At 33.8% G+C, this 25192-nt stretch overlaps 2 protein-coding genes across 3 annotated transcripts in view; one reads left to right on the top strand and one right to left on the bottom strand.

Moving 5' to 3' along the window:
* ARL13B (ADP ribosylation factor like GTPase 13B) overlaps positions 1-25192 on the bottom strand; it is an 81540-nt gene that overhangs the window by 38108 nt on the left and 18240 nt on the right. For both annotated transcript variants that reach the window (XM_036899040.2, XM_036899047.2), the window contains exons 4-6: positions 4765-4870; positions 3733-3935; positions 833-947 (exon numbers count right to left, since the gene is read on the bottom strand). In XM_036899040.2, the coding sequence (XP_036754935.2) occupies positions 833-947; positions 3733-3935; positions 4765-4870 (424 nt within the window). The remainder of the gene's footprint in view (positions 1-832; positions 948-3732; positions 3936-4764; positions 4871-25192) is intronic.
* Positions 8301-20590, top strand: STX19 (syntaxin 19). Its single transcript, XM_036899061.2, has 2 exons — positions 8301-8740; positions 17046-20590. Exon 2 carries the CDS (start codon positions 17059-17061, stop codon positions 17941-17943), a length of 885 nt encoding a protein of 294 aa, XP_036754956.1. The 5' UTR covers positions 8301-8740; positions 17046-17058; the 3' UTR covers positions 17944-20590.

The following is a 25192-nucleotide window of genomic DNA, read 5'->3' as shown; positions in this document are numbered from 1 at the left end:
CCTCCTCAGCAGCAGCCCCAAGGAAGAAATAATGATCCACCTTTCTGGATGAGCACCTGTGTGGAAGGAGGCAGTGACGGGGGAAGAGCAATGGAAAACATACAGGCGGGACCAGCAAGCCAGAGGTTTCATTCAATTCTGCGTGAATGGAGAAGTTTAGGAAGCTCTGCCTCTCAGGAGGCATGACTGCTGAGGGAGATTAAAGCGGGGCCAATGCAAACTCTGTACCAACAGAAAATGAAAACAAAGATACAGGTATACAGACACACACACACTTGCACATGCACACACACACACCCCTTTAATGTCTTCATGATTAAAATCTACAAATTAATTTTGGTAAAACTTCTGACAATAAAAATAAAAATTAATTATATTCAGATGTACAGGACTTTGTTATAGTTTCAAACATTCTTTAGTATCTTGGGAAAACAATTAGAAAATGATTTACATACTCTAATGTATCATAAGCATCTAATATTGCTGTAAAGAAACAGCAATGCAGGGGCAAAGACAATGTAAATTAAACGTTATTACTATAATGAAATAAAAGACAAAAAAGATTTATCACATTAGCAACTATGATAGTTACTATATTCAATCTTCATTTTCGTTTTCAATTCATTTTGAAGTCATCTTTCCTTACCTAGAACAGAAGGTAAATTTCAAACAGAAGAAAAAGCAGCAAATCTTTTACCTGTGTCTTCCACTTACTTCCTTTTATAGACATAATCAACCTCTGGTAAAACACTACTCTCTATTTCCCTGCCTTCTTTCCCAACTTCCAAACTTTAAAACTTGATATAAAAATTACATTTGCTACCATCCATACCTCAATAATTACAGATGATATTGGCTGGAAAGGATTAACAATTACTGGTTCCGGATCCAACTCAGCAAGACCGCTGGTTCCATCAAGTTCAGCCTGCTCACGCTCTCTTTGTTCTCTAATGTTTGAGAAAAAAAATTGAAATTCCTTATGAGAAAATGATGAACCACATTTATTAAGAGCACTTGCAATAGGTTTAACCTAATAAATTTAGTAATTAAATGTCTGGACATAGCTTTGAATTACTGAGAGATTTTTGGAAGTCCTTATGCAAGCAGGTAACAGGCTTCTACCCTCATGTAAAGATTAACCATTTGAGTTTTGAAAGGAAAAAATGCTGACAAAAATGACATTCCCTATGACTGACTTCTTTATATCAGTGGTGCATATTAATTGTTTTTCCATGTGCTAGGGTTTATATTTATCAATTACTCTCCCAAACAAATGCTGTCCTCTTCCTACTGATGTTAACAGACAGTAAGCCCTTGTGTTAAGGGGGGTCAAGTTGTACATCACATCAGTATAAACTAGATAATAGCTGTTGCTCTGTAATACCCTGCATTATAGTAGAAGAGGCTATAAAAATAAGTTGCCTATATCACTCAGATTAAGTATTTCCATATAGTTACTACTGAAACATTTACTCTATGTTTGATAGTTGCCCCATACATGAAAAGTGATGTTACAAAAACAAGTAGCTGAATACAGAATAAATATTGTAGATCTGCAACTAGACTCTTAGTATAGCAATATGAATATTCCTTACTATTATATTTATTAATTATTTTCTATGATGAAAAGACATATACTTTCACTTTGAACCTCAGAAGCCAAGATTTAGAGATCCACAATTTCCCACCTCTGTGACCTTGGACATGGCAGCTATATATTTGAGCCTGTTTTCCCATAAATGTGGATAAAAATACCCACCTCATAAGGTTCTTTCAGATAAATTAATATATGTGAAAGCACTCTATAAATGAACATACTTATACTACAGTAATTGTTATTAATGTTATTCATTTATCAGTAAGCAATTTCAGGTATCTAGTATCAATATACTATTTTCAGATACCAACAATAGCATGTCTTATTTTTTCTTCAAAAGTATCTGAAACTATTAGGTTCAATTTAATGAAGTTAAAAGTTTTTTGTGTTTTTAAAATCACTTCTCTCTAAATGCCTATTTGCTTTTAACTACAGAGTCTCTGCTCAACAAGGGGCCTCAGATCAAAAGTGACAAAATTAAGAGAAAGGAGGAAAGGATAATGGGTACCACAAAAGCCTGCCATAATGTGATCTGTAGTATCTTTATAGACAAGGTAAAATCTTAGAAAATAAAAAATAAAAAAAAAGGATTGACATTAGATTTCTTTTATCCAACTCAATATTCTTTTTATTTTTGTTTGTTTTCTTAATGCAGGAAACAAAGGAGTTCAGAAAAGTATGGCCATATTATTTTTATAAATATATAAAAGGTATCCCTACATGAATGACTGGTTTTACTGAGCTTAATGTCATGAAAATATACACTAGGATAGAAAACCAAAGATTTGTATAGAACTAAAACCTCACATTGGCATCAAAAGAGACCTAGTGAATGACCTGCTCATATTATCAAGTACTTGGGGGTAGAGAGTTATCCCCACAAACATTTCCTTCCTTTAAGTCCTATCTCTGGTTACATGAAAGATACCAACAATCAGAGGATTTCCTCGACAGTGCAACAGAGCCTCTCACAGAAGCCTCACCAAGGGGTAGGGTAGTTTATCACGTCTGATCTATCAGGCTGCAACTCTGTTAAAGCATAAGGAAAGCCAATATTGTTTTGGATTTTTTCTTCTTTTTTTTAAAAATTGAAGTATCATTATTGTATACCATCTTATATTAGTTTAAAATATACAACACAGTGACTAAGCAGTTACCAATATTTTTAAATCCTTACCTCCTCTAGTACGGTTACTTTCTGTTAACATAGGAAGATGTGACAGAATCACTGGCTGTATTCTCAACAGAGAAGGCCAATATTGTTTAGATGAAAGAAAACTTTGGATTTTACAGTAGTTCACTTAAAAATCTTTTCATTTCTCCCCTCCCCAACCCTGTAACAATCCAGTAGAGGAAAAAAGAAAATCTAGGGATTTTCAACTTCTAATCAATCTGAGTACTTTCTAGCAGCATTAAAATTATTACAAATAATTCTGTAGTAGAATTTATGTAATCTTCTACTTTAATTCAGAGTTTGTTCAATTTAGGTATAAAAGTTTTTTTTCAGGTAACAGTTTGAAAAAATTTTAAAAATATATCTTAAAAACCTGAGATAATGCAATTTAGCCTACTTTCTGACAAAATTAGTGTTGAAGGTCTGATTTTGCTTCAATCGATGGATCCACTAACAGCTTATCTTCTATCTTTGCTGAGACTAAAGAAGAGTTTCTCAATCTATTGACAGATTGGGCCTAGTAACTCTTTGTTGTGGAGAGAGTCCTGTGTGTCACAGGATGTTCAGCAGCATCCCCAGCCTCTACCCACTTGATCCAGCAGCACTCCACCTTCCCCTGCTGTGACGGGCAAAAAAAAAGGTTCTCAGAAACAGAACTGCCCCATGGACTGAGAACCACTGCACTAAGGTACCCTAAGAAATAAGTGATAAAAATCTTAAAATGCTGGGAAATAATTAATACCTAAGGAATAAATTTAATTACTATAATACCATAACTAGGAAAATTAGAATCCAACACCCATATTTGTGTAGAAAAGACCTATAAGACAGAAAATTTACCTAGTGTCTGTCTTCTTCATACAGAAAAGGAAACCGAACAGACAAAACTAAAACAGTCTTCATAAACTTGTAGTGTTGTTGACTTTACAAATACGTTGTGATACAAAATTATTCTACTTACCTTTCTTCTCTTAATTTTCGCACTCTTTCAGCCCTTTCTTGTTTTTCTTGTTCTTCAAGAGCACGTTGTTCTGTTGTGTCTTTTTGGATGCGTTCACTTAAGGCATCAAAATCTCTTGCAATATTATGTAGCAACCAATAAAGGCCTTTTTTAATGGACTTGTCGATTTTCTTTCCATATCCCAAGACTGCTGAACAAGGTTCCTGAAAAATAGCAATTTGATGTACAGATTAAAAGTTAAAGTTCTCCACAAAAATCTATTCATAAACCATTAAGTATAACTACTGACAAACCAAATTAACTTTTTAAATTAATATGAGGCATCTGCTTATTTAACTTAACAAAACATGCCTTTGCAATGATTGCTAACAATACATAGGGGTTGAAGTATTTTATGGATAGTATCTGTAAGTTATGAGAGATAATGAGGTACAAGAAGTCAATAGTGCCAGTAAAAATTTTACACAAACTCATTGGAAGACAAAATTGAATCTCCAGAAGAAAAATACCCTATTTATTAAAAATAGTAGAAACTTTTAATTCCTTATACCCAGGGAAATTTATAACAGCAAGTATCTTTTGAGATTGACAGCCTAAAGATCATCTTCTGAAAACCAGAATAAATGATTAAATACTCTGTCCATCCTTCATAACACTGTATAACTCTCCTGATGTGATTCTTCAAAACTCATTATAAACCTCTCCTGTGTTTAAATTTTGTATCTAATACTTTTCTTTACCATTTTACAAAATTTACATCATGATGTGTTTGTATAGCAAATCAAAAGTCTTTGAAATCACAAAACATAGTTTATGGAAGTCAGTACAACTAAACTGAAAACAAATTATAGTATTAAGTACTATCAACACAACAGTGAGAATATGATTTCCTGGGTAAAAAAAAAAATTATTTTAAAACACCAATAAATTATTTTGTTAGCTGCCTACCACCTAACTGCCTAGCACCTTTATAAACAAAAACTAAGTTATACAGAACATATTTCAATGGGCAAAAAAACCCCAAAAACTTACTATTTGACATAGGCTCTTGTGCTCATTGGCCAATTTTTCCAGAGACAGACATTCAATCACATCAGCTTCTCCTAATGCCCCTTCCTTGTCTTGTTTATTTGCCAACCTAGAGAGACATAAATGAAGTAGTTTCTTAGCAAATATATAATCACTTAAAAAAATTGTGACTCTGTTCTTATTCTGAAGTTTTAAGCCTACTGATTACATAATGAACTGGTTCTGTAAGGGAGTACTGTAATATCTATTTCATCATTTTTCCTGTATTGATTACTGCTAAAATAAGTTGGTAAGAATTGGATTATAAAAGGGAGATCAGGTAAAGAGAAATGTCAAGAAAACAAGCAGTAATAGGTCAACAGGCCAACAGAAAAAGCTACAAAAAGAAAAGAAGTGGACAAGTTTCCACAGCCCTCAGCCATCAGTTCAAATTCACATTACATCCTTATCTTCTTAAAATGTAAACTGTATCATTTTAAATACCCAATATTCATTCTGAGCTTGTAATAGTTGAGCTCATCAGCATTTCAAATGTGTGAATGAGTCCACATAAATGTACCATTTACTGGAGAAGTGGGTCACTTCTATCTAATTTACACGGCACAGCACTGGGCATAATAAATAATAAACATTATACCCAGTTAGGAAGAAGTTGGGGACCAATAATATAAAAAAACAAAGTAAGATCTAAAAAAAAAAAAAAAAAAAAAAGGAATTACCACAAAATACCCTATTTGCCTATCAGATGGCAGAGGTCAAAAAGTTTAATAAAACACTGTCTTGGTCAGTGTTTGTTAAACATTTCCAAGGCAAATATACGTTATTTAATAAATATATAGAATAATAAATCTAATGAACCCTTATCACCAGTATTTAAATATTAGCAACAGTATGGCATTCTTGCTTACCTACAAATCTTCCACTTTTCCCCCCTCAGTCACGCCACTTCACCCAAAAATTAAAAAATTAAAAAACATTATCACAATAACACTATCACACCTAACAAAATTAATATTCCTCAATATCTTTTTACAAGCGTGATACTTAAATTCAGATCCAAACCAGATATTTACAATTAGTTCTTTAAGTCTTTCTGAATCAATATTGTCCCCCACCCAACACCCCCCACCCCTGCAACACCACCACATTTCTTCCCATGTTATTTATTTGTAAAACAAAACAAGTCGTTTTTCTCTAGAATTTCCCAAGTTTAGGACTTGGCCGATTATCTTCCCCTGAGGTCATTTAACAAACCCTGTATTTCCTCTATCTGGTTGTCAGATGTACAGGCTGGATGAGTTTCAAGTTGAAGTCTTTTAGCAAGCACATTTCATGGATTATAAAATCTGGTTGTACCGCTTTAGCAGTGTTGAAATGGATCAGTGGATTCAGCGGCAGTCAGCCTGATTCATCCAAAATAAAATTCCCTATTAACCTTTCACCTAATGATTTTAGCAGTTTAGTTCCCTTAGTTTATAAAGAGCTTATAAAATCATGACTTTTCTAGTTCTATATTCCTTCTGCATTTACTTGCGTTTTAAACAGTAAGCTTTCTTCAACTATTTAATGACTCTTAAGATACAATTCAGAGAAAAGTCAAGATAAATGTTGGATCCTTTGCCTTAATTTCCTAATTTCCATAATAATGTATCAATGTTCTATCAATCCCCTATGGTGATCATGTTATTTCTTTAGTTTGTGGGGGGATATCATTATGACTTCATGGATTTTAAAAATATACTCAATGTGTTTCAATTTTTGTAGTTACTGTTCTGTTTGGAGCTCAAAGTTACCCATTTTTGTCCAGCAGGAGTCTCCTTTGTGTTGGCTCCTGTGTTCTTTTTGTAAAGGCCAAGTCTTTGGAAGCTTCTTTGCTTTCTCATAAGAAACAATGTCCCAGATATGGAATCAACCACTTCCCAAAGGAGCCCTGGTTCCTTTCAGAAGGATCTGTAGTATTTTTAGATCAGATTCTGGGTGCTATGGACATTTATGGCTATCGATTTGCCATTACATCTGGAGTTTTTCAGTGTACAAAGCTAGGAAAAATGTGTTTTTTTAAGAAAAAAAAATTTAATTCCCGAGTTCATAACCATATACCATCAACTATTATCAAGTGTTTACTTTGCTTTATTTGTATCTTTTCTTCTTATGCTGAAAACTATAGTTCCTAGTAACACTGACATTAACTTGCTTTATCCTACAGTATATATAATTAAGGGTTTCAACATAACAATATTAATACTAAAAATAAGACTACTAAATGCAGGTTAGAATCTCTTTGTGGTTATTCTCGTCTCCAAGATATATCCCATAGGATATGCAGTCAAAATACTGGGTTTTAACATTACTTATAAAAATCCTTCTCTGTGTGATTATGCCACTATCTAGATATATATATAGCTAGGTTCATTTGTTTCTGGCTGCTTTTGCTTCTTAGAGGTGGTTTTTTTATTTTAAGATTTAATTTTTAAAACATTTATATGGTTCCAAATTCAAAACTATAAAAACAAGGTATAATCAAAAAGAACTATGTTCCACCTCTGTCCCTTTGCCTCTCTCTATTCCTTTCTTTCTCCTCTAGATAACCATTTTCATTAGCTTTAGTTCATCCTACATTGTTTCTTTTTTGAAATATGGGGGAAATGGCATTTTAAAGACCACAATTTGGTCACTGTGGATATTCACTGCTATTGACTGATTAGATGGTGTTTGTGTGTGTATCTTCACCCTCCTTTTCTTCCTCAAAAGCTAGCAGTCTATACATATTCCCGTATACCACCATGCTTTTTCTTAAAATAGTAAATCCTAAAATTACTTGGATGCAATATAAAGAAATCTTCTTTATTACTATATCCTTCACTAATGAGCATGATGCTCATTACACAGGTGTTTCATCATTTATTCAGCCAGGCCCATACTGAAGGAAGAACTTCTGGGTTGTTCCCAGTGTTCTGTTTTTACAAAGAGTGCTGTGAAGAATGAGCATATAAAGGAGTTCTTATTCTGGGGACAAATTCCAGGGAGAGGTACTCCTAAATCAAAGAATAAATGCAAATGTTATTTTGATAGATATTACAGCAATGTCCCTCCTCTTACTCTCATATTGTTAACAACTCAGGCAGAAAAAAAGGAAGTGTAAGGAAATGTAGTAGTATCATAGAAATTTCATTTCTAATATTTCCTACGAACTTAATTTTGAATTGTTATATTGACATAAACAGTGTAACCTTGTCACACCACTGTAGCTTTTCTATATTGAAAATTATGGAAGAAACTTAATAATTTAAAATAAAAACAAGTATTATAAAAAGAAAAGCGGGGTGGAAGTTTTAAAGACATGAGTCCTGAAATTTCTGGCTATTGTAATCCTGAAATTCAATGATTTTATGAGTAAAGCCCTTGGGATTTCCTTAAATACGATAGAACTCAATCATTTTTAAATATTAGGACAAGCCTTTATACCAAGCTTCTTTCCATTCTTATTTATTCCAAATTCTGTATATTTAGCAAATGTTGATACCTAAAGAACAAAGCAACCTTTGTTTAAATATAAAGCCCCTTTTCTGTAATACATTTTATACACAATATAGGATTAGAATTACCCAGTCTGTGCCAAATACTCTATGTAAGCAGTTCAACAAGGACTTCCTGTTGTCTACTAGCTCCACTGAATGATATTACTTAATCTAAAATATGGGCGGCTAACAGGCAGAACCAGATTATCCAGGGGTGAAGTAAGCAATTTGTTCTTTTCATTTGATATTAACAGCAAAAGGACAACTTTATCTCTAACTTATTTGATTTCATTATTTGGCTTTCAATTAAGTTAACTATATGAAAACCATACAGAAATTAGCCCGTGAACTATCAGCCAGACACTTTTGATCAAAGCATTTCAGATGATACTCAAGTTTTTCTCTCAAAGGCAAGACTCCAACGTCGCAGGTTGAAAAGCAACAAAAGGAACAGGATAAAGGTAAATATACCACTCTTTTTTTGGTATTATTTAATGTGAGACACGCATAAACTGAAATCTGTAACATTTAAAATAGCTCAACAGATTAATTAGAGTTACTTGTTTTGCTCAGATTTGGACTACAGACAGCTGATCTCACATTTACTACCTATATACTAAATGCGATTTGGGTTTAAAGCTCTTAGTAGACCACTATAATCAAAGCTAACTTTTTCTTCTAAGTCCTTTAAAATATAACTTCTCATTTTGGGAAAATGAGAAAATCAGATACTATAAAAATAAACTTGAAATTCTTTTATAGACAAACTATAAATTAGCCATGGTGTGACTGCTTCAGAGAACACTTTTACATTTTTAAAATGTTATTTTACAAAGTTACTTTATAATTGTTACCATGTAGAATGTAATAATTAACCATTCAAATAAAAATAACTTTTAATTAATGTTTTAAGGGTGGGCTTGAAAGTTGGCTATGCAATTTTAAATGTAAAAATAAAATTTTAATTTGAATATAAAAATCATTTTATGTATGTACAGCTTACTTTAATCACATGAGTTTACTGAGTCTTAATATTAAGCAAAAACAATCTTATTACATTAAACAAGTTAATTTAACAATTTAATTACAGTAAATAAAAAGTAGAATAAAAAAGCACTGAAAGAATACATTATAAAAAAATTTAAATTTAGAATATATTCAATAAATTTTTCTTAGTTTGCTTTCCTCATTTTAAGTAGCTAAAGAGGTGACTATTCCAGTAACAACTGTTTTCACCTTGAACTAGGGAAATGCTGCAAGATGTCTTCATTCACAAAAAAATATTTCAGTTTATGTTAGATAAAGCCTGATTACATTTCTTGAAATATTTAATCAATGTAACAACTATAGAAAGAAATGTCTTACTTAAAAAAAAAATATATATATATATATATATATATATATAATAGCTATCCTAGGGCATATTAAAGCATTATGTAAATTTTATTCATATTTCTGTTCCCGGGAAATGTTCCCTATCTGCAATAGGGTGGAGAAACTTTTATTTGAGTTACTCAAGTTTACTTTTCTATTTCCCAGAATAAACTGTCAAAGTTGATTGTAGTATTTATAAATTAGAACTCCAACTTTCTTTTTGCAAATATTATATTTAGACTCAAAGATATAGTCATTTAATGACAGGATTCAAACCATTTAGAAATGCAGTAAGTTAAACATGCTAAAAGATGATTCGTATTTAGATAGAACTCTTCTGATAATAAGAAAATAAATTTAAGGTACAGAAAAGACTGCATAAAATGGTGGCCTCATTAGTTTCACCCAGCCTAAGTTAATTAAATGATTTCACAGTATCAGATTAATATTTATGCTTTCATGAACTCTGTCTTTTCCAACTTTTAAATTCTAATATGCTTAGATGCCTCACTTTGCCTAATATTCTAATAAGATTAAGCAATTAAATTAGAAATCATTACACATGTAGTAACGAGTATGCAACTAGTAAGAAATGAAATTTCTATATAGCATGTACATGCCCTTGAGTACCTACATTAAGTCAATTTTGCACAGATGAACAAGGATTTGGTGAACATTCTAAATTATGTTAACTCTGTAAAGGTTAAACCTATGGATTTCAGTCAAGATGTACAGATTCAGAAATTCCTCCCTCTTACTACAGAAGAGTGTTTGATATAATCTTAAGAAAAAAAAGACAGATTTTTTAAATGTATCATTACATCTGAAGAAAGGGACATTGCCAAGTGTTAGAATGAGAAAACACACTCATAAACCAAAGTGGAGAGTAGGAATTACACTTAACTTCATGAGCTACTAGAAGCAAATACCTTCCCTTAGAGACTGAGGATTAGGGTCCGTGCATAACCAGAAATTAAAATTGAGTTTCCTAGATGAAGTAGTGAACTAGAAAAAATAGAATATAGTCTGTATTCTAAGACAGGAAAATCTCTGTTGGTTTGTCCAAGATTACAGAAGGAAGTGAGGTATCTGTTCAGACTATAAATTTCACTAGAGAAAAATCAGTCCCTGGGCTACAGTGGGCAAACTCCATTGGCCTTAGTGGTGACAACCACAAAACTGTAAGAATGTATACTTCATTCCCCACTGAAGATAAATTCATATATCTTGTATAACGTCACTCCCCACAGGAGATAAACTACGGACAAAGTTCTTCACTAAATATACTTGCCCACCACCAAGAGAAATAATCAGGGGCCACGACAAAAAAGGAATTTGCTACTAAGAAAGCAGAAATACTCTAAAGGAACTTTAACATAAGTATACTTCAAGCTATCAAAAGAAACAAATGAATACATAGGATCTATAAACCAAGAAGAACACAGTATATACTTTATAGTTGATTTATATAAACATGCATTTCATGATATATAGCACTGAAAAGAAATCTGACTCTGTTTTTCTTTTAGTATTAGTAACATATAGAGGTCTACAGAAAAAAGATTTGGAATACTTTTCTTTTGCTAGCAAATTTATTAAGATTAATGAAGATAAAATACATATGAATAAATTTTGAAGAGTCCTTAGAGTACACTTTATTCCAATATGAAAGTGCAATACTCTAGGAAGCTATTCTTCAAAGAACAGAAACCTAGGAGAGGACAACTTTTACAAGAGTCAGAGTAAATATCTTGGTTTCCAAAAATCAGCAATAATAAAATTCACCTTCCCAAAAGCTTTGCAGATAGACTACGATACAATATCTTTCTAAAATACTCTGTTCCTTAACACTTTTTTTTAAACGATGATGCTTCATAAAAAGGCTTTTCATGGTATTCATCATTCATTTCTATTTTAGAAAAAAGAAAAGTCCAGCCATAAAAATGTTACTGTTTCAGTATTTATTCCAAGCCATGAAACAAAAGAGAAAATTGTAGATATTGCAGTCTTGGAGAACTTTGAAATTCAAAGATTATTAAAAGCTATTTAGACATTATATAAGCACTAGATGGGACTTAATTCTAAGGCCAAAAAATAAAAATCTGTTTGGTTTTGATACCCCCCACTCCATTTTTCATCTAACTTTCTACTACTGTTAGTCTTTTCTTTTACCCATATTACCAGGAACACAAATCAGTTAAAAAAAAAAAAAAAACGGTGCAACAAACAGCATATCTACTATATACACTGTAAGAATTCATAGGAACAGGTTAGTACAATAGGAAACAGAAATCTGTGTACTTAAATAGGAATGAAGTATACCTCACTTCCTATCTATCTTAGCCTATGACTGAACTAAAGAATAAGAAAATATAACAATCCCAATTTCTGCACGGTGAAGGATTCAAAATTTCTTAGACACTTTCTGTGACATAGGTCAATGAGCTTAGAACTCTTTTTCCTCTTCTAAATTATAAAGTGCTTAATTTTTTCTGATTATATTAAAGATGCTAATAAATCTTAAAACAATGTAATTATTTTAGATATAATAAAGCTTTATTACCTCCTGCAAGAACTTTTTCCATTTAAATGCAGTACTTATACCAATAACATAATACAATATTTGATACAGATCAACTTCATTTGTAGTACATTTCACTAGGAATAAGTACTTCTATTCACTATGAATAAGGAAAAAGAACAGATATGCAATCATGTAGACATATCTGAAGGCTCTGCCACTTTTTAGTTATATGGCCTCTGTGAGTCATTTTGTGAGTCACTTTACCTTTCAGACACTAAGAAAATTAGAGGAACAGTTAAGAAAAGTCAACATCCCAATAAGAGTAATTTCAAAGAAAAGAATACAAAGAAAATGGAGAAGATAAAATTCTTTTAAAATTCAGGACCCTCCCCACAAAAATCCTTAAATTCATGAAAGGAAATTTTTAAAAAAGATCTTATACAAAATATCAGGAATCAGATGGCAGATTATTTCAGGGCCAACAAAGGAAGTTAGAAGAAAATGCAGAAAGTTTTTTAAAAATTCTAAGGGTACATAATTTCTAGGTAAGAATTATACCCACAGAAAATACATCATTCAGATACAAGGATAGAAAAAAAACATTTTCAAAAATGCAAGTTATCACCACATTTACATTTTGGGAGGAAGCTATGGTTTACCCCCATGTCAAGGGCATATACCAAGAATAGAGGTGAGGAACCAGGCATCAGGAGGAGGAGGTACTATGTAAAAACGGAGAAAAAAAATTCCAACACAACAGCTGTATGGTAAATCATGTCACACTAAAGGGCTCCAGGAAAGAAGTCTCAAAAGATGAAATAATAAAATGAAATAAAAGAAAAAGAATACCTACTATACTTTAATATATTAAGAGGATATTTTCAGTTCAATTGAAGAGCTTTAGAATGAATTAGTCATACATATGTACAAAATGAAACTCAAAAGCTTAGGTAATTATTTAAGCTTTCATCTGTTGGTCTGTGTGGTAGTTATGTGGGTATAAGTATCAAATTATACATTTTTGTTTTTGGTACTTCCTGTATATGTGTAAATATTTCAATGAAAAGCTTTCTAAAGTAAAATACACATTTCTTAGCTCTATCCACTGAAAAGGCCTATAACCAATGAAAAAAATTATTCAAGAAAGGAAATATAACCAGAGTACTTTATATGGCTCTAGTATATGTAATACCTGGGTAGTCATAATAATGCAGTACACAGGATATTGATTAACCAAAAATTGTAATAAACTATATTGCGAGGGAAAAACTGTGAGAAGGATGGGGGTTTAAGAGAAAGTTAAATCCACATTTTTCATAGCAGAGATTCAATATAATATTTAAAACTGAGAACTGAGACAAGCAAATTACCTAGAAATGAGTTTGAAAGCAACATATAGCTAAGGAGGTGAAAATGACCTTTGGGAATGGGAAACTGGAAGGTGGGTGTGGTGGGGCAGGCAGAAGTCAACTGTGTCTCTCCATAAGCCTTCTTAAATTTTGTATCTGTATCAATTTGAGGAAAATAAAAATCATATTTTAAAAAAGGCAGTTTTAGAAAAAAAATGGTTATGGCTATATCAAAAGCAACATGACATCTTAAACACTTCGGGGAATAATTTATTTTCGGCATCAACTTTGTAATACTAGAGAGAGCATATAGGTAAGGAAGTAATAAATAACACTAAACCAAGGAATACTAGGGAGCATTTCAAGATAAATCCTCAAGCTAACTGATTTTAGCATCCAACTCCCTCCACACTGAAGGTTAGTCTTCAGCAACACTATAATAAATCACGGGTGGTAATTCTGCTTTTGCAAAGTTGCCACATGAGAAGAAGTTTCCACAATCACTTCCCAATGTTTTTAGGTGTCTTTAAGTATTCGTACCAGCATAATCATCAATACTTAATGAAATATTGAACACAAAAGAGCAAACAGATGATGCCAACTTGATGTAATATGTACTTTCCAGGAAATTTACATTATATACCCTATAATGAAAAAAGCACTGGTCTAGCAACCAGGAAGCTTGCATCATATACCAGTACTACTACTGACAAGGTCAGGGCAAGACATTAAGATGTTCTGGTTCTCAATTTTCCCATCGAAAAAGTGAGAAAACTGATTAAACTGTACAGATCTGAAATATAATATTCAATGGATGTGGAAGAAACCAGATTCTCCTCTCCTTTGGGGAGCAAAGATAGACTACACATCACTACCACCTTCCTTCAGTTGGTCCAGGAGTTGTAAAGGAAAGTGACACGCATCACTTCAGGGCTATAGCATTTTAATGTCTATGAAAGACTCTCCAGTCCTTCCAGCTGCCTTGCTGACCTACCACATTCAGGAAGGTGGAGCTTAGGTCTCTGAGTGACCAAGATGGCAACCAGAGCCTCTGCCAACCCAACATGAATATGAAGTGTGAGCAAAAAATATATTTCTGTTTTTTAAGCCACCAAGATTTAGGGACTAGATATTTCTGTGGCATAATCAAGCATATCTTGGCTGATGAAATGAGACCAGACAGAATATGTCATAAGCCATTTCATAAGGCATTAAATACATTAGTATATTAATTCTTACTACATTAGTCCCATTCATTGCCTTGGCACCCCATCTCCTGTATACAAGATAAATTCCGTTGGGTCTTCATCTTCTCAACATTTAGGTCTCACAGCTCAAACACCTCCTTAGAGAGACCTTGCCTAATAACCTAAAGATACAAAATTATCCCATTTACCTGTTTAATTGTACATTGTGCATCTCCCCTCAGATAGTAACTGTGCAGGGTGGTTATTATCGAAAATATACTAGAGCATTTTACACTCTTCAGAGTAAACCCCAATAATTATTTGAAAAAATGTCAGTCCTTTAAAACCAAGGGAATATAATTAGGATATTGGTTTAACATTTATGCAATGCAGCCATCATTTCTAAATCCTTGACTGTGTCATCATTCAAGAACATCCTTCACAGCTCCTGTGATGGTAAGATTATTATCTCATGAAGCAGTTCATTCCACCTTGGAGCAGCTCTACTTCTTTGAAAAATCTTTTTTATATTAAATCAAATCTTTCCCATGTAATTGCCACCCACTACCTTTTGCAGTGTTGTCAAGTTATCCTAATCCCCCTTACATATACAAACTTATAAATTTTAGAAAGTAGTTGTAGATATTCCCTACATTTTCTCTTCCGTGGCACAAATATTTCCATCTCTTCTAATGATTCTCCATATACTATGGTCTACCAATCTTATCCTTTTCATGACAGTTTGGAAATTCCTAATTTATGAATTACCTCTCAAAATATCTTATTTGGAACTTAACAGTTCTCCCACTTGCTTTGACAGGCATAGTCAGTGGAATAAATCTCTTTGTAAATCTATACATCACACTATTATTTACGAAAGCATGACTATTCTGATAATTCTGATAGAAAGGTTGTAACTAACTGAAATCTCTAGTAATTTTCATAGCACTGCTATGAACACAAGGGTTTTGCGTTATGTAGATGTGAGGATGTTTCCTAAACCAGGTGCAATATTTTACATCTATCCCAGTTAAACATATTTTTGTTACTTTTAGTATAATGTTCTATATTGATAATCTTTGAATCCCAACTCTGTACTTCAACATAAAGATCTCTCCATATTTTATGCTACTAATATTTTTGTAAATATGCCTTCCATAACATCTAAATCACTGATAGAAAAATATTTGCATAAACATATCAAACACTGACATTATGTGTGGTTCAATAAGCTATTTGTCACTCCCTAACAGCATCTTCTTATCTATAAATATATCATGAAAGGCATGATTAAATACCTTTCTAAAGTCAAGATGCTCTGTGAAAATATGAAAATATTTTAAGTTTGCTTTTTATTCACTTAGTTTTATAAATACATATACATCACTATATATGTATATATATGTGCATGTATGCATATTTTATGTATATATACATATATATATGTGTGTATATATATATGATTAGTACATCAATTTGATCCTATGAATAACCACCAACACAGGGTATAATAAATGTCAATATTATCAGCATCCCTAGAATGAGATTTAATATAAATATATTGTCATGTTTGTAAAAATATCACTTAATATGAATTTATACAAATTTTGTTCTAGGAAAGTCTGGATTACCTTTGCAAAGGAATGCTAAAATGGGAAATCAGCATAAATCAAACCAAGAATATGTTTACATATGTATCCAGTGGATAAGGAAACAAAGCTATGCCAAATACTGTGTTAATCAATCTAGAAGCCTCAGAAATTTTATTCAACACTATCTATATTGCTTAAGGCTCTCATATGGAAGCTGCCCGGTCACTATTCTGATTTTAATGAAATGATGCATATTTAGCAAAATCAGTATATTTTTAACATTATATAGATCAAATTAACAGGGAACAATAACTTTAGTAATAAGGGCACTTTTAGAGTGCTCTTTTAATCCTTAAAGTTGAAGATGCAGAATCTTCCATTCTGAGATATACCCTCCTATATCTAGAAAAAACTTACTATGTGGCAGTGTCATGACACTAAAACAGCTGAGCAACTGTATCTCTTATCATTCATTGCTTTCTCAGCTACTTCACTCAACTGAACAGGACTCACAGTTGTCCTGCATTTATGCAAAGTAGTTTACAAATTATTTTTCATTACTTTTCAAGTTTAAGTTATCTTTATGAGAAATTGTTACTGAGTTCTCTACGTATTTAACATCTTTTCAGAAAACTAAGATGATTTTTCCTAGGAGACAGACACAGCTATGTGAAGCCAACTGGAATTAGGGTAAGATACCAAACTTTTCTTTGTTCAGCATAATCATTTTTGCTTCATAGGAGGAAAGGGAAGATGAAAGACCGACTTCAAGAGTTAAAGCAACGAACAAAGGAAATCGAACTCTACAGAGATACGCATGTGTTGACTACAGAAGCAGACGAACAGGGAGTGTTTCTGCAGCAGGCTGTTCTTTATGAAAGAGAGCCGATAGCTGAGAGACACCTACATGAGATACAAAAACTACAGGAGAGCATTTACAATTTGACAGATGATGTTAAAAAATTTGGGCAGCAACAGAAAAGTCTGATGGCTTCAATGAGAAGATTTAGTCTACTCAAGAGAGAGTCTAGCATTACAAAGGAGATAAAAATCCAAGCAGAAAATATTAATAGAGGGTTGGATGGTTTAGTAAAAGAAGTTAAAAAGTCAGAGGCTGATAATGGTCCATCATCGGTGGTCACAAGGATACTTAAATCTCAGCATGCTGCCATGTTCCGCCATTTTCGGCAAACCATGTTTATCTACAATGACACAATAGCAGCGAAGCAAGAGAAGTGCAAGACATTTATTTTCCATCAGCTAGAAGTTGCTGGAAAAGAAGTGCCTGAAGAAGAAGTAAATGATATGCTTCATCAAGGAAAATGGGAAGTTTTTAATGAAAACTTACTCACAGAAATTAACATCACTAAAGCACAGCTCTCAGAAATAGAGCAGAGACATAAGGAACTTGTTAATTTGGAGAATCAAATACAAGATTTAAGGGACCTTTTCATTCATATATCTCTGTTAGTAGAGGAACAAGGAGAAAGTGTCAACAGTATTGAAATGATAGTGAACAGTACAAAAGATTATGTCAACACTACTAGAGAGAAATTCGGACTCGCTGTGAAGTATACAAAAAGAAATCCTTGCACACTATTGTGTTGTTGGTGGTGTCCGTTCTGTGGCTCAGAATAATGAAGCTATTTTAGAAAATTTTCCAGCTTTAAAATTAAGGATGTCTCATATTTCAGTCACTTGTATTGTTTTTCATTTCACAGATCCAGTGACCTCACTTTTAGCACTACTGAGTCATAACTTTCCCCTTAAGTCCTTATCCACTAGAATTACAGAAACTTCTGATGCCAGTGACATAAAACAAGGTCTTTGTTTATTAAACTAAAAGCAGTATAGTGAGCTTTAAACTCACAGGTGAACTACTGAACATGGGATGAATGTAACTTCCAATGTCTTAACAAGATGAATGTCAGTAAGTGACAATCATTTTGGCTCATTTGGGAGCATTTTGATAGTTAAGTATTACATTAAAATGAGACCTCAAAGGGTGCTATGTAAGAACAAAATTAAACTAGAAACTGTATCAAGTCTGTTATATTCAGGTAAGTCAGTAACTCTGTGATCAACAAATCCTGGGAAACCCCAGCTAGGCACTTGAAGAAGAATCTAATTGGTAACTGAAAGTTGAATCTAGCTTAAGGCCTAAAAGTTAAAGCACTGTTTTCCTGAACTTGGATCCATTCAAGACACTGTATTACATATCAAGAGGGTTGACAAATAAACCAAAAAATAAAGGTAACTGTATTCTCAAATCACTTTATTGTGAACCCAGGCACTCAACTATGGCCTAGAGATACAGTTTCAACTCATGCAGAGATAGAGTTATGGAACTCACATTCTAGTGAAGAAAGCAGGTAACAAACAAATACATATATTTTATAATGTTAAATAATTAAAAATAAGGGTGAGGGAAGAGAGACTCTCAGGGTGACTTCTTTTGGTTAGGTTGTCAATGAAGGCCTCTCTAAAAGTAGTATTAAGTAAAGACTTTTAATGATGAGGATAAGGGAGGGTGTACTGTAGGCAGAGGAAACAGAAAGTATAAAGATGCTAAAGGGAGTGTAACTTAATCCATTCAAAGCAAAATGAGCAATGTAGCTGTATCAGAGTGAGAAAAGATCAGTGCGGCAGAGATGAGGTTAAGCAAGGTTAGAAGGGATAGATTTAAGGCTCTGTAAGCCACTAAGTCTCAAGTTCACAGGAAGTATAATCAATACAAAGGCCTCAGACTGTTTTTGTCCTGGGAATAATGTGATTTGATCTATATTTGAGGAAAATCATCTGTGTGATTGGAGAGTGAGTACTGTATGGAGAATGGGTTAGAATGAATATGGGGCAGGTGAGTAGAGGACAAGTATATAGGTACAGAAAACAACCAGAAGGCTAATGCAGTAGCCACAGTAGGAGATGAAAGGCTTGACTAGGATGGGAGTGGTAGGAGCGGTAGTACTAATACCCAGGATGAATAAAGTATGTGCTATATCCCAGCACTGTTCTAATAATTTTACCATTTTACCAACAGAACATTGAGATACATCAAGATTAAGTAACCTGCCCCATGTCACAGAAACTGTACAGAGAATCAGGATTTGAACCTGGCTGTCTGATTGCAGAACCAGCTTTAACTACTACATACCACATAGATAGAAAAAAATTATACTAACCTGTGATAGATTTAAGATGGAGAATCTACAGGACACTGAATGATGATGACGATACCATTTACTGAGATGGGAAAAGACAGAGATGAAGGTTTCAGAAATGGGGGCGAGAAGGAAATCAAGAATTCTATTTTGACCAAGGGAAGCTGAGATAACTATAAGATGACATAAGATGATTTAAAGATGTTAAAAGAGAAGCTGAGATGACTATAAAATGTCCAAGTGGAGGTTCCTAAGTTATTAACAATATCAGTAGGCACTCTTGAGAGATGTCAGGGCTAGAAGTATATATTTGGGTCATCTGAGTAAATAAACGATATTTAAAGTCAGATGACTTTTGGATAAGTCACCTGAAAAGTATGTAGATGCAAAAAACTGGAAGGAAGCACAGGAAAAGCCGGGATATTCCAAAATTTAGAGTTAAAGCAGATGAGTAATAATAAAAGAGACTGAGAAGAAAACATTAATGAAATAGGAGTAAAACCAAGGAAGTGTGCTGTAATGTACAAGAGTGTTTAAAGAACAAAGTTGAGGAAATAGTCAATTTTAGGTAAAATAGGAATGGCAAAGTGACAATGGATTTGGTAACATGGAGATAATTTGTTGACTCCAAGAGTGATTTCATGGCATTGTAGGAATGCAAGGACAAGTGGAATATGTTGAGGAAAGAAGGTGGTATGAAGTACAACAACCACACAGACTATTCTTTCCCGAAGTTTCAATAGAGGACTATAAGAAGGTATCAACAGCCTGAGAGGGATATGGAGTCAAAGGACACCATACTTGAAGAAATTAGAGTACATTGTGCTGACAAGAATGATCCAGAGAAACACTTGATATAAGAAAGGGAAGGGTAACATGAAAAAGCTGAAAGGCGTGGCATATGCAGGACAAATGGAGAAGCTGGCCCTGGACAGAAGCAGGAACACTGCTCCTTTATTACAGGAAGAAGGCAAGGTTTAGGGATAAAAGCAGACAGTTGAGCAACTTTGACGGTGGGAAAATGACAGAATTCTTATGTGACAGTTTCTAATTCCTTAAAGAACTATGAGGCAAAATATTAGTTGAAATCACAGTGGGACTAAAGGAGAACAGAAATATATATATATATATATATATATATATATATATATATATATCCCTCCAAGCACTATAAAATAATTTTTAATTTATAAAATAACAAGAAATTAAAAAGCTTTCTTCTGTTAATTATCAAGCAATTACTGAAGAAAAAGATGTTTTACATATATCAGTTTCAAATGTTTATGGAGTATAATAAAAAAGATAAATTTAAAACCGATGACTAACTCCCCAGCTCATCAGGTGGTCAGATATACTACTCTGTCCTTTCTAAAACTGTGCTACATCCTTTTATCTAGTGCCCTACTGATACTTTTTATAATTGTTCAGAAATTGTTTTTCATGAAAACTAAGTACTACTTAATATTCATTAGCATAATTATATCCAGATGGATTTGTAAAATAGTAACTTCCTATTAATGTTTTTATCCAGTGTTTTAATGCAATCTTAAGCACAGAAAGATTCAGAAAAAAGCTATGCATCACATACAATTTTCATTGTTATATTTTAAAACCAATTATCACCCTAATCTAAGCAGCAAAAACAATATAATATTTAACAAACTAGTTGCTGAACATGTATATTTTATTCACACTTAATAGGCACAAAAAATATTAATTTTTTCCTTAAAATTACTACCTTAAAGGAAAAAAATTCTTAAGCATTGGGGGCACAATATTAGGAATCTTCTGGTTCTGGAAGCATGCAATAATAAAAATAATAAAAGCCACTATGAGCTCTTGGGTTCATATTCTTACCCACTGAACTATATAATTTTCTGTAATAAAAAGCTTCAGGTAGCCTTAATTCATATGATGAGATGTTTTAAAACTGGCTCTCCTAATTTATCTCCACCTAGACATAGCACATCAACAGTAACTTTTCATACCCACCATCACATTTAGAGAATACTATTAAAATACTGCACTTAATTCTTTGAACATATGTTTGGAATCCACATGACAAAAAAGTATTCTAAAAATCCTTATTTTTAAGTGGAGACACAGGAGCTCAGGAAGATCAAGTAACTCATCCAAAGCCTGACCTGAAAGTCCATGCTATGCCCCACACCAGTAGTTCTCAATTTTGGCTGTGCATCAGAATGATCTGGGAGAACCTAGCACCCCCTGCCCCACCCTCAAAAATTGAGGAGGTCTCGGCTGATGCTGATGCAAGGTGGTAAGACACAGCAGACACAACATCCTGCTGCCTAACAACCACTGCCAACAGTTTTCTGTTACTTTGTTTTTAAACAGAGTGTCTGGGGGCAGGGGAGGGGAAGGATGGGAACCTCTGCAGGCTCCTTGCTCACAAATTACCCAGGAAGTCAACCAGCCCAGATGCTTTACTCTAAACCACTGTGGCTTTGAGCAAAGCTAGATGCCAAAGACACAAAAGGAAACCCTAAGTAAGGAAATTTGGAGGTGAATCAACAAATAATGAAATAGGGTTGATGAACATGGCAGAGTGGTAAGATTCCATTGAAAGAAGAGATATCTTAAACCAACTGACCCTAAAATTACAGTGAATAGGCATTTCAGATGGCAAAAATAGTAAATTAGGAGACTCACCACTATATCTAAGAATTAAGTGTTGAGTGACACAGATAGAATATACTTCCATTGTTACAGGGTTTCCAGCATTCTAAAAAGGACCCAGGTTCTATTTATCATTTAAAAGTCTAACTCAATAAAAGTACATTTAACTCAAATTCTAATAACAGCATTAGAAAAATCCATAACCTAATGTCTCCTGGGTACTTACAATAAATAATATGACTCAAAGAAACTTTTAAGCTAGCATTTTCCTGTAATACTGCCTGGAAGGAAGGTGAGTCAAGTTGGTATATAAAGGTTGAAAACAAAAAAATCCCATGTTCAAAAAGTAGTAAAGAAGCCTGGTTATTGTTTCTCCTAATATGGAAACCCAATGACGGTTTTTAACCTTTTTGGCCATGAAATTCCTTAGGAATTTGATGAGAGCTAGGACCTGTTCCTAAGAAAAATGCACTTGTACTCAGAATTGTGTGTGATTTCTGAGGGTTCTGGGGTTTCTGAGGGTTCTGAGGGTTCTGGGAGGCCATGCATGGTATAAAGACTTCCAGGTGAAAGAAACCTTTTTTATTGAAATGTTCATAAAACCGAGTAAAATCCTAACAGAGATAACATGTTTCTTCCCTGAGTGCAACTCTCTCTATATTTTTAAGTTTGTTGTGAAGCAACCAATTTCGAAGGTTTGGCCAAAAGTTAAGTTGGGTCATACAAGTCCTACAGAAAAGCAGACAGTATATAATGAGAAAGTGGAACCATTCCAAGGTTCAAGTGTAATATCGCAAGTAGAATTGCTATTATTCTTGGAGGAAATTTTAGCCTATTGATCTCCAGAGTTATTCCAGTTTTAAGTATTAGGAGATTCAACCATAAAAAAAGAAGAGTAATTTACTCTCTCTCTGAGGCCAACTTTCAAAACTACACTAGAGAGTTAAAATACACAAATGTTATGGAAAATACTGGAAAACTTGGACTGGATCACTGATGGAAGAACCAAACAGCATTCAGAGGTCTTGGAGTGTTGAGGTTTATTTCACACCGGCGGGCTCAGAGGGGAGTAATCTCCCAAGGTCTGAGCCCTGAGCACAAGCAAGGGGAGCAATTTATATTATTTTGATATGTGGCATTTCGGCATGTGCAGGGCAGAAGAGGAGCCTGGAGGAGGAGAGGCGGGAGCTGGGAGTGCTTTGCCAACTGGAGGGAAAAAGCGGTTTGCTGACCTTGATAGCTGTGTTGATTTTCCTTATCACAAAGAGCATATGCCTTCTTATAACACTGGTATAATCCTGGGCTGCTGATAGTTTCCATAGGTTAACATGCTTAAAATACCTCCCAGCTCAGTTCTTTCCACAGGTAATCAACAAATAGTGCCTTGCATTATTAATGGAAAATTTCTATGGTAGTAGATGTTGAGCTGAGTATGTGGAATTACAGTGATTTCAGTGCTATTTACACAACTACAAAAGTGGCTTACTTTTTTTCTTGGAAAGGACTCCTTTAGCTGTCAAGATTATCTAATTTTAGGTTTTTTTTCCTTATGTTTTTATTTTTAAATTAATTTATAAATTAAAAAAAGCAAAAGCATGTGTGTGAGGGAACATGGTGGTAGATAACATAATTCATGCCTTAGAGTATGGGTTTAATCTCTATAGTAGGTATGAGAGAAAAAGAAAGGCTTTCTAGGTAAATAAACAGGTTAACATGATTACAGAGCAGAATGTTTGCATGACATCTGTTCTTACTCTCTTTAGAAGGAATACAAATCACTTTTACCTTTTTACTGAAATGGACTCAGGATAGCCTACAGAATGGTTCACATTTTTATAATTAGTGCAAAATTACATTATTTTACAGCTACCTTTATTACAGAAGATGCATTTTGCCACAAAGTCCAAAGAAGTGACTCACCAGGGTCATAAACAAACTCACACCAGCTCTTGAGTTGCATACTCTGTCTTCTCCCTAAACCCACGGTTTTTCAACTTGTACCACTTATTTCAGAGATTTTAATTAAAATATTATGCTGATTAAGTAGTAAATGCTATAGAAATACCAGTGTCTGAGCTAATGAAAAAGCCTAGTGATGTTCTATGATTATGACCTTTCAAGAGAAGTCTCAAGACCATGACAAAGTGAAATTCAGCTGAGGCTTCCTTTGTGAAGGCACATGCAGTCAGGCTGGTTGTGCAGGAGCAAGTCAGGCAGAACTAGAGACTTTTCAGGACCTGCTGTTGTGGTCATCTACTCTGCTTCCCACACTATGAATGAATCTTGACTCTATCAATTTGTAGTTTTGTGATTATAGACAAGATTCTAAGTCTAAAGTTTATGACCTGTTAAATGACTGAATCTTCTCAGAGATCTGTTGCTCTGTGTGCTTATTATTAAACAGTGGGAAGAGAAAGTTATCTAGGTGTAGATTTGAGTTCTCTGAGGCTTTATTGGTATGGCTTCTAAACCAACTAGTTAGGCTCAGATAAGGGTGAACAGAAGAAATGAGATGCAATAATTGGATTTTGCAGATGACAGGTCCAGATGTCCACAGGCAGGAAGGAAGCAGCTGGGTGCAACAAGGAGCACTACAGCCTGCCTCCTAATTCGGGTACCCTCCCCATCCATTGCCATAACCCACCAGCCCCTAGCACTGAGCTTAGCAGGGTTTTGCTGGAGCTCCTTCCTACTTTTCCAGTAGATTTTTTAATGCCATACCTATTATGTGCTAGAGTTACATCAGCTAAAAAACAGAATTTCCTGTGAAGGCAACCTGAAGGACTTTAGGCAGAGGAATAATAAAATGATCAATTTGCACTTTTAAAGGAGTTCTCATATTCTTTATATATTTTTGCATTGTTTCACTTGTTAAAGCATGTACTGTTTCGAATTTGAGAAAACACTGAAGAAAGAAACAGGCCCCTGCTAACAATGTAGGAAAACTAGAGGATAGGCAGGGCTGCTAGCAAGGAGACTGTTGCTCTCAGTAACACAGGGGAGAAAAGAAGAGGGGAAGAAAGATGGTAAAGAGACTCAAATGATATTAAGACAGTAACATCATTAAGAGCAAGTAATTGCAGGTCAGA

Source organism: Manis pentadactyla, chromosome 1 (genome assembly GCF_030020395.1).
Source record: "Manis pentadactyla isolate mManPen7 chromosome 1, mManPen7.hap1, whole genome shotgun sequence".
Taxonomy (NCBI): domain Eukaryota; kingdom Metazoa; phylum Chordata; class Mammalia; order Pholidota; family Manidae; genus Manis; species Manis pentadactyla.
The sequence above is the reverse complement of the archived record's forward strand: the minus strand, read 5'-3'. Positions and strand labels throughout refer to the sequence as shown.

What these genes read in the sequence shown, in the direction of transcription:
- STX19 (XM_036899061.2), top strand. Translation starts at nt 17,059, where the DNA reads ATGAAAGACCGACTTCAAGAGTTAAAGCAACGAACAAAGGAAATCGAA.